At 46.0% G+C, this 18932-nt stretch overlaps 1 protein-coding gene across 2 annotated transcripts in view; it reads left to right on the top strand.

Moving 5' to 3' along the window:
* Positions 1-18109, top strand: part of PHF12 (PHD finger protein 12) — a 31661-nt gene extending 13552 nt beyond the window's left edge. The window contains exons 3-15 of one of the 2 annotated variants that reach the window (XM_053961126.1): positions 1259-1331; positions 2883-3270; positions 3809-3929; positions 4891-5023; positions 5726-5890; positions 6476-6637; positions 7714-8530; positions 10542-10664; positions 11612-11755; positions 13657-13755; positions 14308-14390; positions 16202-16340; positions 16938-18109. In XM_053961126.1, the coding sequence (XP_053817101.1) occupies positions 1259-1331; positions 2883-3270; positions 3809-3929; positions 4891-5023; positions 5726-5890; positions 6476-6637; positions 7714-8530; positions 10542-10664; positions 11612-11755; positions 13657-13755; positions 14308-14390; positions 16202-16340; positions 16938-17272 (2782 nt within the window). In that variant the 3' untranslated portion in view covers positions 17273-18109. Of the gene's footprint in view, positions 1-1258; positions 1332-2860; positions 3271-3808; positions 3930-4890; positions 5024-5725; positions 5891-6475; positions 6638-7713; positions 8531-10541; positions 10665-11611; positions 11756-13656; positions 13756-14307; positions 14391-16201; positions 16341-16937 lie in introns of both variants that reach the window. The other variant, XM_053961127.1, reaches the window with a different exon arrangement.
* The last annotated feature ends 823 nt before the right edge of the window (positions 18110-18932 follow it).

The raw sequence follows: 18932 nt of genomic DNA, 5'->3' as shown, positions 1-18932 counted from the left end.
CTCTCCCTTTGCTGCAAAGCACAGCTCTTCCTGGACAGCAAATATGCATCTTATTCTCCCTGGCTTGTCAGGGCTGGAGACTGGAAAGCTTAACTCGGGTTTGGTTTGGTATATGTAAGTGCAATAAACAGTATAGAGACTCCTGCCATGAACCAACATCTAGCTTCCCATGCTTGTGTGGCTTTCTTGGGCCAGTCTTATAAGCTACTGTACTTCTTGATCCCCTTGTAACCCAGTCAGTCCCAGTGGATCCTTGAAATCTGTTTCCCAGTCAGTGGGAAATGGAGCTTCCAGAGCCTGTGGTAGTGCATCTGTGTGTTCAGCACAAGAGAGCAGACTTGCTAAGAGCTGCTTCTAGCAAAAGTCAGGAGAACTTTTAAAAGTATTATCTTAAGCCACACTGCATGGTAAATGGCTGGTTTTTGCCAGCAGGTATATTTTCTCTGCCACAGTCAGCAGTTTGCTCAAATAACAAATCTTAATGATAAAGAGGTGTTGGAAAGTACTTGAGTTAGTAGTAGGATCTGTAAGGAAAGTGTATCATCTAACATATGCTGCTCTGCCTTTTACTGAGGAAAAGTGTTTCTCAAAATAGTCCTCCTTACTCTAATTTGCTTTGGTTTATTTCTAGCATCAGAACGAGAATGTCATTTCACTGTGATACAGCTTTTATAGTAAGTGCAGATCCATGTGAGTAGGATGTATCCAGCGCTTCGTAGCCAAGGCAAGCTGGATATGGTGACACTTTTAAGAGTATTTGGGTTGTCTTAAGATAGAAGGTGGTTTCTACCATTAAGTGTGCCCAGGGATGGAGTACATGGGAGGTGGTGGGTAGACCTCATGGCAGCTTGTTCAGTTGGACTCACTGCAAACCCAAGGGATGGAAATGCCTGTATGTATGACTGACTTTGCTTGCTGGAGTAATGAGTAATCAAGTTATTTAAAGAGGTGTGGTGTTTGTGGCAGGAGGTGGTGTGTGTGTGGCACAGCAGTGAATCTTCCATTTATCTTTGCTGTTCAAGTCTGAGGGTGCTCTGAAACCGTGGAGCTGAGATGGGTGTCATGGAAGACTGGCTTCTTGGAGGTGTCTGGCTAAGTGGATGTATGGGAGAGCGAATCCAGGGAGCTTCACCATAAATTAAAGGAAGTGCCTGGGAGTGGAACTGCAGAGCTGCCCTGACTCTGGCTGTGTACGTGAGAAGAGTTCCAGAAATGACAGTAAATAACAGTAAAGCTTTGCTTTGTGTTTCTCTTGTAGCAACCCTCCGCTCAGCGAGGAGATGCTGCCTCCCGGGGAGTGGATGTGCCACCGCTGCACCGTGCGCCGCAAGGTAAAGCCTCTCAGAACAGACACAATCCCTGCCCTTCCAAATGGCCATTTGAAACCTGAATCCTGAGGTTTATACCTGCCTCTCCCTTCGTGTGTACTCAGACAACCAGAGCTGCTTCTTTGTGCATGTGTTTGCAAAGGGCTTCATTAGGAAAGGGCTTAAAGAAACCTAACGATATTTTAACATCACTACTAGGAGGTAAAACTGAAGGTCCTGATACCTTCTTGTCAATCTGTGCCTTTTAAACTGTTTTCCTTCCCCCCATTTCTGGAAAGGAGGGAGAGCTGAGGCACAGAGGAAATGGGAATGGCTCCTGTGCTTGAGGAGGTGAGCTGTCTACAGGCAGAATGGGAGTCACGTTAATACAACTTTGCCATCAGGATTCTGATTCTGCTTAATATGTGTTTTTTAGAAGAGTGACTTCACAGCAGTTGTACATCAGCAGAGGGTGAAATCACAGTGAGTTATGATTTCCTGGGCTGTTGAACAGGATAGGAAGGAGATGATTGGGCAATATTGTAGCTTGTCTTTTTTTTTTTTTTTTTTTTTTGCCTTGATGCTCTTTCTTCAGGAAGCTGTCTTGCACAATGTAAACATCTTATTGCTGTGACCACATAGGGCTGCTTAGCAGAGGGTTTAGAAACTGCACCAAGCTATCTAGCAACTGTTCTCTTGAAGTGACACCCAAAACAGATTGGAAGAAAACTGTGTGCTCAGCCTTTTGTTCCTGAAGTGATTGCCTTGTTAGGTTTCCAGGGTACTGTTCAGCCATCTGCCAACAATAGAAATGAAGGTCACAAATCGAAAAACAAATAATAAAGTAAAAAGAGAGAGAAAAGGAGAAAATCCCCAACTTTTCTATATTAAAAATTTCCTGAAAACACTTTGCTGCCTTTGCAGACCATGTTAGTGATGGAGTATATTGGTTCCTCCATATGGGTGATGCTGTCAAGCACTGTAACTGTGCACAGTTGCCCATCCCAGGCCATGCAGCATCCCCTTATGTTGCAAAATGGATCTTGTGGTGATGGCAATCTATAGTTTCCTCTGCTGCACTTTGTTCAAGATTCCTGTCATCAGGAGATAGCAGAGTGTTGTTTGTATGTTGTGCTTGTATTCTCAAGCTGACCTTGTCAACCCCTGATGGGTTTGTATGCAGTGCCAGGGTTAGTCAAGTGCATCAACAGTGAACAGTTTGCTGTGGAGTTTCTCAGTGTTGGTAGCAAAGTAAACAGTTGTGTGATTTGTCAAATGTTTAGGACTAGATGGTGTGAAATGTTACCCTGATCTGGACTCAAGTATAGCTACCCTGAAAGGAGAGACACATGGTAATGTTCTTCTCCACACTTGGTTCTCTTCAGCTGTTCTGTCACCTCTACCTTAGCTGCCATCAGACTGTTCTTGATCGAGGCTCTAATGACTTCAAGGGGGAAGTTGTAGTGCGTGGCTCAAGCGTTTTCAGATTCTGTTTGTCTTCAATCGCATATTTGTCAAGGTTGATGTGCTTTGTTTGTGGCCTCCATGATAAGCCTGCCTATTCATGTCGTGCAGAAGCGAGAACAGAAGAAAGAGCTGGGGCAGGTAAATGGATTGGTGGACAAATCTGGGAAAAGGACCACCTCCCCCACCAGTGACGCAGACCTGTTGGACAGGTCTAGCAGCAGCATCAGGGCTAATGCGCATGCCAGGATCTTGGAAAGGAGAGCGAGCCGGCCTGGCACTCCCACATCCAATGCCAGCACCGAGACCCCCAACTCAGAACAGAATGATGTCGATGAGGACATAATTGACGTGGATGATGACTCTGCCATTGCAGAAATGGACTGTGGGCAGCCCCAGCTGAAGCGACCCTTTGAGCTTCTTATTGCTGCTGCCATGGAAAGGAACCCAACGCAGTTCCAGCTGCCGAATGAACTGACCTGCACCACAGCACTTCCAGGTGAGCGGGGCCTTGTCTGCTGCTAGTGAACATGTCTGCAGTTGCAGCCTGCTGCCATCTTTCCTCTTTTCCCTCCTGACTCTGTGATAGTTGTGGCTCCAGTGGTGTGTGCTGGTGAAAGCAGAGGTACCTCTGGCTCTCCTCCAGCTGCCTAGCAGCAGGTGCCTTTCAAATCTCTGAGGACACTGCAACTACACACTATGTCCATCAGGACTTGTGATAGATGCTTGTTGTTCTCACCTTGGTCTAGATCATCAATATGAAAAAAAAAAGTTGTCAAAATACTTGATTTTTGATTTATGATGCAATAATATAGTAACAAAGTAGTGACTAAATGTGTAGGGCGTCACTGAAATTACTAAGTGTGAAATAAATCTGCCTTTAAAGACAGACTCTGTCACTTAAGGCTAGATTTAGTGGTTGATAGAGGTTCCTGAAGCAGCAATCTTTGACTTTTCTGAGATGATTATATGTATCTACCAGAAGGCAAACCTCTGCTATGTGGATAACACAAAGCTTTTTAAAAATTCCTTTTCAGGTACTAGTAAGAGGAGGAGAAAGGAAGAAACCACAGGAAAGAATGTCAAGAAAGCACAACACGAGTTAGACCACAATGGTTTGGTTCCCTTGCCGGTGAAGGTCTGCTTCACATGCAACAGGTACTTGTTCTTCCAGGGAAGCTGTTCAGTGTAGCTGCAGCCTTCACAGGAGCAAAGTTCTTGCTGAAAAAGATTACCTGTTTCCTTTTCCATTCTCCTTCATTACTTATTTACAATCTTCTAAACAAATGGGAGAATATTCATCTTTGCTAAATAACAGGTGTTTAACCACAGCAAGTGTAGGTCCAGCTGTAAAGGGTTCTGAAATGCAGCCTGAAGATTGACAAGATTGAGCCATCTTGTCTTCAATGTTTTTCTGCAAAGAAATATTCTAAAGTGATGGTGGTGTAGTAAATGGTGATGTTTGTTTATGGTTTGTGAAGGAAGTGTGTGAGGAGGTGACCTTTAGGAAATAGAAATCTACTGAGAGATTTATAAGCCCAAGGCAAATAGGAATATTGTGCTGAAATTGTAAATCTGAAAACCAGTACAAAATACTGATGGGTTTTGTAACACTGCATAAAAAAATGCATAGATCAATCCCAATTCAAAATGTCAGTGAAAATGAAACCTTTATTTCAGAAACCCAGTCAGAGTGAATTTCTCAAAGTGGAATGGGGATTCAGGTGGGCTTTTGTGGAGAACAACTGATGACTTTGTCATAGAGCAAAGGCTTTTTTAAAGCCTGGGGATTCAGATGTAGTTGTTTTTCTGGAGTTTGAGACTTGTTCTGAAAACATTTTGTTGATGTACATGTCCCAACGTCACACATGATTCCTCTAAGGAAACTTGTAATTACCTAAATCTGAGATTTCCTTTGATCTCTGAATTTTGCTTCAAATAAAGGTTTTCCCCCAAGTGAATCTTAAAGAAGGTCTATACAGATCAAGTTACAAATCAGAAATCCTACTTTTTGGTGCAAACAACAGTGTAGAGGATAAACTGAAGTGGTCAGCCAAGCTTGCCTGAATGTTCTATTTATACTCTGTACAGGGAATAAGATTTGGCTCTCTCTTCTCAGGAGCTGCAGAGTGGCACCTCTAATCCAGTGTGATTATTGCCCACTCCTGTTCCACATGGATTGTCTGGAGCCACCGCTTACTGCCATGCCTCTGGGTAGATGGATGTGCCCAAATCACATAGAACACGTGGTGGTAAGCAGGACTGACTATGATTGCAGTATGGTAACCGGATGCTGGAGTGGAACCTGGCAGGTCCATTAAAGGACAAAGCACAACAAATGTAAAACAGCTTCTGAGCTCTTATTGCTCCCTGTAACGCTTGTAAAGCTCCTGCTGCAAGCAACGCACTCTCCAAAGGAATATGATGCTGCTCTCTGCAATAAGATATAAAGATGGGGGAACTCCTTCCTGTAACTGAAGCTGACAGCTCAGATTGTGGCTCACTGACAGCTTGTCTAGTTTTTGACTGGACTCTTTAAGATCTAGATGAGCTTCCAGAACTGGGATACAAAGCAGCACAGTGCTACAAATAGGGGAAGTAATTCTTTGCATGCTTAACCCAAAAAAGTTTCATTCCAAGAGGGAGTTTTCATTTTTGGAAAAGCAGTGTACTTGAGACTTAAATACTCAGGAAACAGGGGGCTGAAACAAAGAGCTTTTTCCCAGACAAACTGCTTCTGAGAGCATTGATACTGCTTAGTCGGCCTCTAAATGCTTTTGTATTCATCTCCAGCAATGTGCCCTTTAACAGAAATGGTTAGTACTGCAGGAAACAAATAGCCTAAAGCTGAGCTGATGCTGTACTGCCAGTGCTGCGAGGCATTATGAAAGTCTTAGGGTGCCTTAGAGTGACCTGCAGATCCCTAACTCCTGTGGCATTATCTGATCACCCAGCTGAACCAGAAGAACTTGACCCTGAGTAATCGGTGCCGAGTATTTGACCGGTTCCAGGACACCATATCTCAGCATGTTGTCAAAGTGGATTTCTTAAACCGAATCCATAAGAAACACCCTCCGAATCGCAGAGTTCTTCAGTCAGTGAAGAGGAAAGGTCTGAAGGTATGTCTAACAAGTAGTGCTGGGTGAAGACCCCTGTGTATGTGTCTTAGTTTGGAAGGGAAACCAGCATACTCCTTGGGGCAGGAGGAAGAAGACAGTCTGAATGATTGTGTTGGTGAGAGATCTGGGAGTCAGCACTCACTACCTGTAGGATTTAAGAAGATCTCTTTCCTTCAACTACAAGGCTCAATTATTACAAGTAAGCACTTAAATCTAGCACAAGCATAGAAGGTACAACACAGAACTTCCTGAAGGTGGCCCTACAGTCAGATTTGGGGCTCTGTTTGTTGCCAGGATGCCTGAAAACTGCCATACAGACTTCCCTTGGCTGTTTTTTTCATTTCTCTTATGCTGTAGCCACCATGTTGTACTAAAGTCATGCCTGACCTAAGGGAATAAAACCTATTAATTTCAGCATGGCTACATCAATTTAAAGTACTCAGTCCTTGATAATTCCAATGTATCTGCAGGGTTCCTTTGGGTGAGAAAGCAGCAAATGCAAAGTTAAGTGCTGATCAGGCACTTGGTTTAACTAGTCATTCTTGAGTAATTGTTCTCATGTGTGATCTTTTCTCCACAATGTAGGTTCCTGATGCTATAAAGTCCCAATACCGGCTTCCACCCCCGTTACTCGCGCCTGCAGCAATTAGAGATGGCGAGCTGATCTGTAACGGGATCCCTGAGGAACCCTTGCAGAAGCACCTTTTGAACACTGAGCACTTAGCCAGCCAGACAGAACAACAGGAGGTAAATTAAGTCAAATGCTTGGACTCTGTGTGTGTAGTTGCTTTGGTACAAAGATCCCCTTCCACTTCAGTCATGATGGAGCAGTTGTCTAGGAAACCAATCTCAAGCTCACGTGTGAAGGTGATAGCTTGTCTTGTCTCTGACACCCTTGTGCATTAAAACTTCACTTTGACTTTCCAGGTGAGATGTAAAATTCCTCATTTGACACTTCAGGGAAGTGGTGCAATAGTCCTCTGGCCTTAAGAGTGGAGTCGAGGGCCTTCTGTCTAGAAGTCATCTTTATTTCGTGGCTGAGGGGAAATACTTTGCACTTTGATTATGTAAGGCTGCTCTCTGACACGTTTATTTATAAGTTAACGTCCCATTTCTGGGTCGCTTTTTATTGCGGATGGAATTGGACATGTAAATCAAGGTCAAATGAGTGTTTAAATCTTGTATGAAACTTCTGGCCACATTCCACAGTGTAAGGGCATGTTAAGTTGCAGTCAGGGGAGAAATCAAGTCCTTCTTTTAGCGCAGACAAGATTCTTTTATGCGGCAGGTGCACATCCACCATGAAGCTTAAAACTTAGAATAAATCTTTTGGTCTTCCTCCACTTTGTGTAAAAGGAAAGTGATCTCCATCCCAGCTTTCTACTCCCTATACCTGAGGTAGAGCAGCATTTCTTTCCAACATGCTGTAGAGTAAGTTGGAGGGTTGTGTTTGGCTAGAAGCCCAAATTAGTGAAAGGTGTGTTTGTAACCTGAGGCTGAAGAGTTGCAGCATTTAACAAGCAAAGAGAAGGAGGAGTTTGGAAGTGAGGAAATGCTGCCTTCTCCCTCCTTTAATCTCAGCCCCTCTCTGTCCTACCTCCAGCATAGAGATAAACAGTACATAATCTTGGTTGCACTTTTATACTTCTGGACAAAATTTTCTCCTAATTGTAGATGAGCTCCAGAGCAGATGCTGTAGTTCCACACTGCATCTGAGCAGTCAGCAGCTGGATTTCCTCGAGCTGGGTGAACGATGGAGCAACTGTAGAGGTTTGGAGCACTGCTGCCTCCAGAGCTAACCTGCACTTTTTTCTTCCTTCCAGTGGCTCTGTAGTGTTGTTGCGCTCCAGTGCAGCATATTGAAACATTTATCTGCTAAGCAGATGACTTCGCTTTGGGACTCTGAACAAACAGAGAAGGCTGATATTAAGCCTGTTATTGTGGCAGATGGCTCACTCGCCAACCCTTACCAGGCAGCTGACAAGGCACCCACACCTTCCCTCTATTCCATGTCATCCTGCACCTCAGGGATTACCACCCAGAATTCCTTGAGCTCCTCGCAATCCCAGCAGACTTTGTCACAGGAAGATGTTAACTGCAGCTCTTGTATAGATAAATCCAAGAAGGCGTCTTCTTGCGGGACTTCGAATGGGCCGACAGCCTCTGACATTAAAGTGAACGGGCCTCATTTCTATGGCGTTTCATCCGAATCCTCAGCACAGTTGACTGACTCCCAGAGGCTCACGGGGTCTGGGAACACAATACCTGTTTTGTCTCATCGGCAAACGTGGCCTCGGCCCCTCACGCCCCCAGCGAGTTGCGGACTTCTGAATCACACCATTGGAACCGTTGTCAAAACAGAGAACGTAGCAGGACCCGTTTCTTGTGCACAAAGGGGATCTGCGCCGGTCACGAGTTTGCCTACGTCCATATCGAGCTCCTGTGCCAGCCTGGAGACCACCAGCACTTTGCAAAGGAAGAATGTGCAGACGCAGATCGGGCCGCCGCTGACGGCAGAGCTGCGGGCCGGGGGCTCCCCGCTCAGTGCCACCCGGGCTCTCACCCCTCCCCAGGCTGCAGGAGATGGGATCTCAGCTGTTGGGTCCACAAACAGATTCTGTTCACCAGCACCACCTTCAGGTACGTGCTGAGCCACTGACCTTGGCCCCAGGGCTGAGAAAAACTCAGGCTAAACCTCATTCAAAATCTCGAGGCTGTAGCAGTGTGTCCTTGTTTGACTGAGAATCGGGCTTTCTGTGGAGAGCCAGCTGAAGTTTCTCAGGTCTCCTCTGTCTTAGGTCTCTTTATGGGAGCCATGGAATGTATTTTTGCTGGCTGTCTATATTTGAGGGGGGATCTCTGTCCTGACAAGCAGGATAGCAGGTCAGTTGAATTCTTGAAAGCAACAGTAGCTTTATATCACTTGGCTGCTGCCTCGCTGTTTCAACAGCTGCTGCTTTAAAACCCCAGCGCTGCTGTAAAACCACTGGTTTGTTTCAAATGGCCGTTTGGACTGCAAGGTAGTCAGTCCTTCTCACAAGAGCAGCTCTCTGGGATCTAATCCAGAGTAACTGTTCAGGCAGTGGTTGTGTCCCCTACTGCAGGTGTTGTTGGAGTCTTCATGTGCATAGCCTTGATGTTGGAGAAATGTGAGCTTGGGAAGCTGTAGTCTGCTTAGGATCTGTTGGTCTGACACAGGGTAGTTACAGACTTGGATATGCCAGAGATCCTGAGTTGTACCCAAAAAACTTGCTAAATAATAGCAAGGTATATAATAGAGTGTATGTATCCATTTTTAGTGTAGAAACATAAAGTCAAAGATGTTGACAGATGCTGGAGTAACTGCCCACAGCTCAAATTTTGTTAGAATAAACGTTCACATATGGCATTCTCTTCCTTTTCCCTCTCCCCACGCCAGCTCAAGACTCAAACCAGCAAACCCTTTGTGCAGGTTGGGTGGGAACAGTCACTGAAAAGCACGTGACAGAGCTGTGTGTCACTTCCCAAGCAGTTCCAACCTGCTCAGTGTCAGGCTTGTGTGGAGTGGCTCAGGTCTGGTGGTTGTAAAGCAACAGAGCAACATATTTTTATAATCCTTTCTAAAATTCCTCAATGAGCAACTTCTAAGCTTTGCCTCGCCTTTGGAAGCAGTCCCCAGGGTACTTGGCCTCCTCCTGAATAAACTTGGTTACTCTGAGGCTGCTGATTTGACCATGCCCTGCTTAGAAATGCAAGGCTGGGAGAAGTTCTGGTAGAGGAAATGAGACCATATTATAGAAAACTTCGTGCTTGTGGTTTGAAGAGCACTGCAAACCCTACATAATTTTGCAGTTACTTAAGATGTTAAATAATTGCATCTGGTGCAAAGCTTGTGTTCTACAAAATCCTTACTTGCTGCACTGTCTCTTGGGAAAGGTGTAAACATTTAAATTTTCCATCTAACATGATGGATTATATATTTATAACAAAAATTGTGTGGAAATTTTGCTGCTGAGTACAAAAATGCAAATAGCTCATGACCTTTTTTGCCATAAATTTCAGCAGTTATAAGCAAACCAGCTCAAGAGGATCTGGTATTGACAACACATTACAGGGGTTTTGTTTCCTGGCATTTGCCACTGCCTCTTTCAGCTGCATGGCCACTTCCAAAGCAGGAGGATTTTATTTTGTAAATAATAGAATCTGCTTATGACTGCCACATTCCTTCTGGAAAATGATGTGCACCCCAGATTTTATAACAGTGTAGAAATAAAACCAGCACAGTTGTGCTTTTTATTCGTGTTAAAACCTAGACAAGCTACTTGGCAAATGTCTCTTAGGTTTAATAAATTCTTCAAGCTCCTGGGGAGCTGGTGCTCATCTTTCCAGTGTCACCACAGGGAGCAGGAGATTAAATGTATAGGTCAAGAATTCCTCCAGCAGCTGGAGACGAGGCAGAAACCACGTTTTGCTCTGTGTTGGAGGCACAGAGAAGCCTTTCTATGAGCAGAAGAAAGCTCCTGGCCTCTAGTTCAGGCCTTTTTCAAAGCATGACTATGAACAAAATGAGTCATTTTGGAGCAGCTTGGCAGCCAAGGGCAGCCTGAGGGCTGGGTGCATGTCTGGTGAACGTCACAGTGACATCTCTTCTCTCCATCACCTCTCTCTGTAGATGGTAAGGTCAGTCCCAGCACCTTATCCATAGGAAGCGCTTTAACTCTACCCTCATCACTCACTTCAAACTCTGCAGCTATGTTGGACTTCACCGGTTCCCTGAAAGCGTTTATGGACGGGGGTGAGTATTTAATTCATCATCAGTCTCTGCTAGCCCTGTGTGTTTGCTTCCCTAAAGCATTCCATCCCTGCTTGAGGGAAAGTTCCAGAGATAAAGAAGGGTTGTAGTCAGGTGAGGGAGGGGCTGGGTGTACATTACCTTAAATATGTCACATGCTTCCCTGCTCCTCATGTTGCCAAGGCAGCAAGGCCAATGAAAGTGTTTCTGCCTGAAGCTTTTCTGGGGAAGAATCACAACTGGGCTGCTTTCCAGGTGGAATTCACATGCAGAAACCTGCCATGTTGTGGTGCTAGCTGCAATCCAGAGCTGCTCCTGGCAGATGTGAAGTCCAGCAGCAATAGATCATGCAGTAGAGCAGTCACCTGAGTGGTGATGCTCCAGTGGGTCTGTTAATTTTATAATTTATTTCTGCTTCTGTCAGTCTCCTAGACTGGCCTGGTTTTTATTTCCTTTTGTTGCATTTGGCAAGAGATGGCAAATGTTAGCAGAGTGCCTTCAGGAGGAGATTGCTGAGCCTGCAGCAGCTTCAAAGGGGGTTACAGGTCTCTGTGATGCAGGGCTGGACTTTCTAACCACGTAGCAGAGCTTCAGAGGAAGGACCCAACATGCTGTCCAAAGGGGTGCAATGGCCATCTCGAATGACCTGTTGATTCTGGGCCAAACCAGCAGATTTTAAGCTTTTATCAACCTTAGCTCCCCCAAACCTCTGTTTGCTGCCTCAGTTGGAGCTCTCCAGCTGTGGCTGGCACTGTCCTCACACTCTGTTCACAGGAAGTGATGTGAAATAATAGCTCACGTATGTGTAGGAGTCTTGGTATTGCAGAACTGGTCAAGTCTTTGCTGTTGAAGCAAACAGCAGGTTTGAAAGTGGGACAGCTAAATCCACTGCAGCTCAGATCGCACTCTTTCCCTGAATAACTTACTAATTGCTTTTTGTTTATTAACAGAGATTGAGATAAATATGCTGGATGAGCAGCTGATCAAGTTTCTGGCCTTGCAGAGAATACATCAGCTCTTTCCTCCCAAAGCTCAGTCTCTAGCAGGCAGTGTGAATTCCCATCAGCAATCTCCTGTGGGAAACCACATTGAAGGTAAGAGCAGCCCTAGAATAGCTGGGTTATGTTGAGCCATAGATTTGCCACTGTCTATTCTTTGAAGGAGATTTCCCTCTTTTTCTGGTGCTGCCTTTCATTTTTCTTTCTTCTCATCCCTCTGCTCTGGATATCCACTGACCAGAAACTCCATCAGGATCCTCTACTTAATTATTTACAAATTTGAGCAATGTGAATACTTACAGTACCTTCAGACTTTCTGCTGGAAATGTGTAGTGAAGTTGTGTTTTATTCATCTTAGAATTAGCAATAGATGGGAAGGTTCATCTCAGGTGCTTGGTGGCTTTTCTTTGCACTTTTACCTTTGAGATGGGCAAGAGAAATCTGTGAATTCCTGCTCTGTCTTTCTGGAGGAGTTGCTTGTGATACAAGCACAAGAACAGGAGGAACTGGAGCACAGAATATATGTGTGACATTGTCATTGCCTGTTCAGAATGTCAGTGTCAAGCTGAAACCACTACAAATGCCAGTAATGGAAAACAACTGGAGTTTCTCTTGGAAATCTCCAGATTCCTGAGTTTGGCTTTGTTTATTACCACTGGTATCACCTAAAGCTGCAGGGTGAATGTGTTCCTCTGCATGCCCCAGTCAGTTTAATCTGCTTTCAAACACTAACTGGAGAGCCTTGCTGTGGAAGCAGTTCTCTGCTCCCCCTCTGCCAGGCCTGGGGGTAAATATCCCAGATAAGATCTTTGGAAGTCAGTCAGTAATCTTTTTCTGAAGCTCTGTGCTTGCCTGCTTTAGCATCATAGCATTCCCTAAATGCTTTGTCAGTCTTCTCGTGATGGCTGCTGCAGGACACAGCAGCAGGCTGTGGTATGAGCTGCCTTCCTGGTCTGGAATTCTTCAGCACTCTGCCTTTCTCAAGGCAGATTGGTGCTGTCTTAACCCATCACCCTTTTTGGGCAGGAATGATGCATCCAACTGGCTGCTTAGCATTGCTGATGAAATGTTAGATCCAAAGCCTTTAGTGAGCCCTGCAGAGCCAGGCAGCTGAAAGGATTCCTGCAGGGCAGCCAGGCAGAGGTGGAACTTGTGATGCCACTTGGTGTGGCCACTATTATTGATGTAGGTACCTCTGCAGTCTTTCATAATCCTCATGTTCTGTTCTTTGATTTCACCCTCTTGGTGTAACGCTATCCTGCAGATGTGGTATCAGGAGAGGCTTAAACCCCGTGTATAAGGGGTTTTCCTCCAAAAGACAGTGCTGAAATCCTGGCTAGGCCAGTGTAGCCCAATGGAGTTCAATATCTGTTCCACAGAAGATTTTCTGTCCAGTTAACATGGGCATGTGAGTGTGTGATTTGAACTTGGAGCTGCTCTGGAGGCTCAGCCCTGGACCAGCCAATGTCAAGTGTGCCATAGGGACTGACCTGAGGGTAAAAGAGTCCACTCAGGTAATCATCCTGTCTTGGGAGCTGGGTTTGTCCCTGCCAAGCCCCATTCAGCCCAGGTGTTTTTCCTGCAGCTTCACTAGAAATTAAATCGCCATTGTGAAGTTGGTGAATTCACCAGCACCAATTCTTTTTAAGTGATACTTTGAGAGCAACGACTGAGCTCTTTGATTACCCAGAGTAGAAGAGATTAAGAAAGAAGCCAGGGGTAGAAGGCTTATGTGTTCCTCAGCGTGGCTCCATTGTGCACACTCAGTGTTAATGCTCCCCATTTGCATGGCTTGTGTGGGTTATGAGAAAGCAATTTTCTCTGACTGGCAAAAAGAGGTTTAATGCACTAACATTCCTAGAGGGTTGTGAACTGGTGCTTAGGCCAAAACTGACTGCATCCTCCTTAGGGTCTGTGCTTTCTGAGCTAGGGACACTGGGGTCAAGCAGCTTTCCCAGCTGATAACATTGTTCAAGTAATTTCATTTTATCTTGCAGCTCAAAGAAAGGAAGTGCAAGCCCGGGCGGTGTTCTATCCTCTGATGGGCTTGGGGGGTGCAGTCAATATGTGCTATCGAACCCTCTACATTGGGACAGGTGAGTAGCTTTTTCCTGCCCTGACCTTTCAGAATCAGGGTGGTTCTCCCTGAACCCTCCCTAAGGTCTTTGCCAAGTGGGTGTCAAAGGAAACAGACTCACTGTGGCCACTTGTACTGGGATTCTGCACTACCAAGAAGTGTGGAAATCCCCATCTGCCTGAATCTCTGTGGGTGGCAGCTCTGTCACCTGGTGTCATAACTAGAACAGCTGTCTTGGAGTTTTAATGCCTGACTGATGGAGAGGAAAGTTATGGTTTGCTTGCAGGTTTTGTTTCTTGTTGCATAGGTTCTTCTGGTGCTCTGGGTAGACCCAGGAGCAGTGAAATGCTCTTCAACCTTTGTGGAGCTGCTGGCTCCCTTCCCCCGCTGAAACTTTGTTGGTGGCTTATCAAAGCATTATTCATGCAGTCCTGGGAGCAGGACAAAAGCAGTTGCTCCCCTGTTGTTTTGCTAATTGAAGTTTAATTCTGTCTGTTGTTCTCTGGTGCCTGACAGTTTGGTTTTTTTTCCCCAATATGAACTGAGCCTGTTTTGTCCTCCCCCATGACAGGAGCTGATATGGATGTGTGCCTTACAAGCTATGGTCACTGTAACTATGTGTCTGGCAAACATGCCTGCATATTCTATGATGAGGTGAGTGCCTGAGTGATTTTTTTTTCATTATTATTATTATTTTTTATTTTTGGTGTGCATGGCAGTGGGAGCTGGAGATGCAGGCAGCAGGTTGTCTTTGTGTGGTGCTCCTTTTGTGGACTACAAAGTAAGAGCTGTTTTTTACTCCAGTGGAGGCTGTGTCAGCATTTTCTGTCAACCCTTTTCTGAAGCACAGAGCTCTGCCAGCATGATTTCTCTGACTGCCTGTGGGCAAGGACTAGCCACAAGTCAGCACTGTCACTACTGGTGTCTAGGGAAAGAAAAGGACATAGACGTGATCTGATACTTTTTGATCTGAATGTGTTGTTAATAAAAGCTAAACTTTGTGTCAACATCAAACCTCAACTGGAACAAACCAGGGAACTGCTCCGAGTCCCTTGTCTTCAAATGTGATGGGGGACCAAAGCATTCATAGCATCTGCAGTTCTCTATAAATTATTTATTTAGCTAAAACTTCAGTTAAGCTCACAGCATAAACAGAAACCTACAGTTTCTACTTAGCTACAGCTCAGAGATTAGTTTGTTCTTGAAGTAAACAGACCAGCAGGCCTGCCAGTAACAGCACTGCTGGAGATGTCTCTTAGCATGGAAACAGTCTTCGAAGCAAGATCAAGTCTTTCATATCACCATTTGTCAACCAGCTCCAGAGCAGGATCCAGGATTAACCCACAGCCAGCTTTGGCCATTCCTCCAGTGCTCTGCAAGCTACCAAACACACTCAGTAATGGGATCCTGACCATAAATCTGTGTGGAAGCATCTCTTCACAGTGGTCAGTCATAAATCAGGCTCCAGGCACTGACCTTAGACCCTCCTATGGCTGTGGTCACTCTGGAGAGGGAGAATTCCCCTTTCTCGAGCTCTTTCTGCAGGTTCTCCTTCTGCAGTCTAGCAGGTTACTCCCATGTGCACGTGGAGTTTTTGTAACTTGATTAAAGTCTTGTAGTCCCTGAGGGATGAGGTCTTGAGCTCTCAGATGATTTCTGTGAGCTAACCTGAAATCTTCTCTGCTCTGTCAACATCCTGCACAAAGCTCAGCTGAGCATGACGCCGCTTGTGTAATGCTGCACGTCACGGTAATGCCTGCTGGCATTTCAGCCTGCACAAGGCCTGTGAATCCCAGACTGCCTCTGTCCTGAGGCTGCTGCAGCACGTGGCATCCCTCTTGCCATCTTGTGCCTGCTTTCCAAAGCTCATCTCTTCCTTATAGGCACAGGTCTCGAGCCAAGTTTGCATCAGGTGTGCCTGTAAAATGCTCGCTTTTGTGAGCATCAGCTTGAATATCCTGTTCTCAAAAGATGTGTTGGTTCAAGTGCAGTAGGTAAAACCCACTTTGCTTTGGCCCTCCTTCTCTGCCAGAAAGCAGCTCCTGCAGGAAGGCTGGTTATTCTGTGAGCTGTGGGATCAGGTTGGTGGTCTCTGAAGCTGGAGGATATTTACCACCTATTATTTGACCACTACTGGCAACAAGGAAAAGGGGTTGTCTTCCAGTGCTCCAAAGATGTGTGTATGGACAGAAGCACTTCTGACTAACAGAGGGTGGGGTTAGATTGGATATTAGGAAGAAATGTTTCCCTGTGAAGCTGGTGAGGCCCTGGCACAGGCTGCACAGAGAAGCTGTGGCTGCCCCAATCCAAGGCCAGGTTGGATGGAGCTTGGAGCAACCTGATTGAGTGGATGGTGTCCCTGCCCATGGCATGGGACTCAAACAAGATGATCTTTAAGGTCCCTTCCAACCCAAACCATTCTATGACTTCATATCTTGATTCCCTCCTCTTCCCTTTCTTTTCAGAATACGAAGCATTACGAGCTGTTGAACTACAGTGAGCATGGGACGACCGTGGACAATGTCCTGTATTCGTGTGACTTCTCGGAGAAGATGACACCCACTCCTCCCAGCAGTATTGTTGCCAAAGTGCAGAGTGTAATAAGTGAGTGTTGTACCACCACCACAGGGAGTTAAGTGAGAGGGGGCAGGAGCAGGTGGAAACCAATTCCTTGTTGATGGCCCTTGTTCTGCACAGGCTGGTCCACCCCTTGCACAAAGGGGAGCCTTGCCACAGCCTTCAGCTGGGGTTACACAAGACCTTCCTCCGCAGCCTAGGGAGCTCTGTGCCCTGACCTAAACCCTACTCCAGCCTCCAGTGCAGGAGTTACCAAGCTCCAGGTCCCGACGAGCAGCCAGCTTGGAGCAGGCCTGAGGCATTTCCCCATGCATGTCCTCCCTTCCCAGGATGTGAGATGATCTGTGCTGTGCTGCAGGCATTCTGTCCCTGCATGGCTCACTCCTTCTCTCCACCTGATCAGCTTCCTCTTCTTGGGCTGCCAAAATAGATATGTAAATGCCTCAACGTCTCCAGGGCTGTGAGGAGATTCCCATTTCCCTTTGATCAGCTGCTCACTGCAGACTGAAATCCCTCATGGCTGGAGGATCTTGCCCATGAGGCATCTCAGCAGTAACCCCTGCTGATGAAAATAAGCTGCTGCTAACCTGCCCAAACCTTACCATTTTTTAAATTCTTTTCCAGAACGACATAAAAGCAGAAAACAGGAAGAGGAGGCACACGAAGAAGCTGCTGTGATGAATTCACAGGCACAAGGGCAGCATCGAAAACCCTGTAACTGCAAAGCCAGCAGCTCCAGTTTGATTGGGGGCAGCGGGGCTGGCTGGGAGGGCACGGCCCTGCTCCACCACGGCAGTTACATCAAGCTGGGCTGCCTGCAGTTCGTTTTCAGCATCACCGAATTTGCGACCAAACAGCCCAAGGGGGACACTGCCTTAGTACAAGATATGGACTTGGAGGAGAAGCTTTCTCTGAAACCCCACCAGGTGCCCGTGCTGCGGTCCAACTCAGTTCCCTAGGAATTTTTAGGAAGAGAGCTTTTTGGAGTAAGGAAAACGCCCTCAGACTCTTTACAATGCAAAAATGTACAAACCGAGGTGGGATTTTTCTGTGTCGGCCCAGAGACTGTTCACACGCCGTTTGCATGAAATGAAGAACGTTTAACTTTTTTTAATTTTTCTTTTTTGCTCAAGTTTTAGGGGCATTTGCACATATATTTGTACTATACATTTCATTTTAAAAGGAAAACTGCAGTGAGAGCAGGACGTGTCAGAGCGAGGGGTGACCGCTGTCTGACTCGAGGACTCTCTCTGACAGATAGTTCCCATGCAGTTGTAAAATAATCAGAAACTTGTTCTATTTTGTGCCAGTGACAATAGTTTTATATTAAAAGAGAAATACAGTTTTCATACAGCAAATCTATACAATATCATTGTTTTATTTAATGTAAAGAAGCGCTCTTCTTCCCACAGTTATTTTTCCCATCCCTCCCTGCTATGGTTGCACTACAAGTAGCTACTGTGTATTATGGGCAGTGAGAAATGAGTTCTTTTCCTGGTGTCCATCCTATTTTTTATTTCAGATAAGGAAAAGTGTTGGATTCTGTGTAAATACATCAGTGATGGCATTTTTCAATGTTTTAAAGCTGTGTACAGTGCTACATGTGGTATGACGTTCCTCAAATTGTCTATTGTAGCAGATCCTTTGTCGTAACCTGTCTGTCTCTTTTGTTTCTCTGCCACCCCCCCCCCCCGCAGCAAAACAGCTAGTTCCACTGTACATAGTAATTGTAACGTTTTAGACTTTACAGAAACTTTCCTGTATTCTGTATATAAAAAAAAAAATACTTCACATTCTGTTTTCTCGATTGTCTGTCTTCACTCGTGTCACCACAACCTGGAGCTTCCCCAGAGTGTCTGACTGCAGAGGAGCCTGAGCTGGGAGTCAGGGCTGGGGTGGGATGGAAGGACCCTGGTGTCCTGCCTGGGATGTGGGAGGATGCTGGTGGGAAGAGGGTGAGGACTGGAAGGTGATTGAATCATGGAATTGGTTGAGATGGGAGGGACTCCTGAAGGTCATCAAGTCCAATCCCTGCAACGTGCTGGGACATCTTCAAGTCATTGTGGCCCAACCTCACCTCAAATGTTTCCAGTTCTGGGCTCCTCAGGACAAGAGAGACATAGTCTGAAAGTGTCCTGGAAGATCAGGGGACTGCCACACCTCATTTATGAGGGAAAGCTGAGGGAGCTGGGCCTGTGTAGCCTGCAGAAGAGCAGACTGAGGAGATCTTATTCTCAAATACATCGATGTGAAGGAGGTGTGTCAGCAGATGGGATGGAGCCAGGCTCTTCTCAGGGGTGCTGAGCAATAGAAGGAGAGGCAAGGGCAGAAACAGGGGCAAGGGAAGTTACACCTGAACATGAGGAAGACCTTTACCGTGCACTGGAACAGGCTGCCCCAAAAGGTGGCAGATTGCCTATCCCTGGGGATATTCAGCTGTCCAGGCATAGTTCTCAGTGCTCTAGAGGATGCTGCTTGAGTAGGGGGGCCGGACTAGATGACCTCCGAGGGTCCCTTCCCACCGGAACCATCCCGAGATTCCGTGATCTCCCACCCCTCGGGGCAGGACCGCTCTACCGGGGTATTGATGGGGGGGCAGCGCCGGCCCGCACTCACCCT

Source organism: Vidua chalybeata, chromosome 20 (genome assembly GCF_026979565.1).
Source record: "Vidua chalybeata isolate OUT-0048 chromosome 20, bVidCha1 merged haplotype, whole genome shotgun sequence".
Lineage (NCBI taxonomy): Eukaryota > Metazoa > Chordata > Aves > Passeriformes > Viduidae > Vidua > Vidua chalybeata.
Note: the sequence above shows the minus strand (reverse complement) of the source record. Positions and strands in the feature narration are given on the sequence as shown.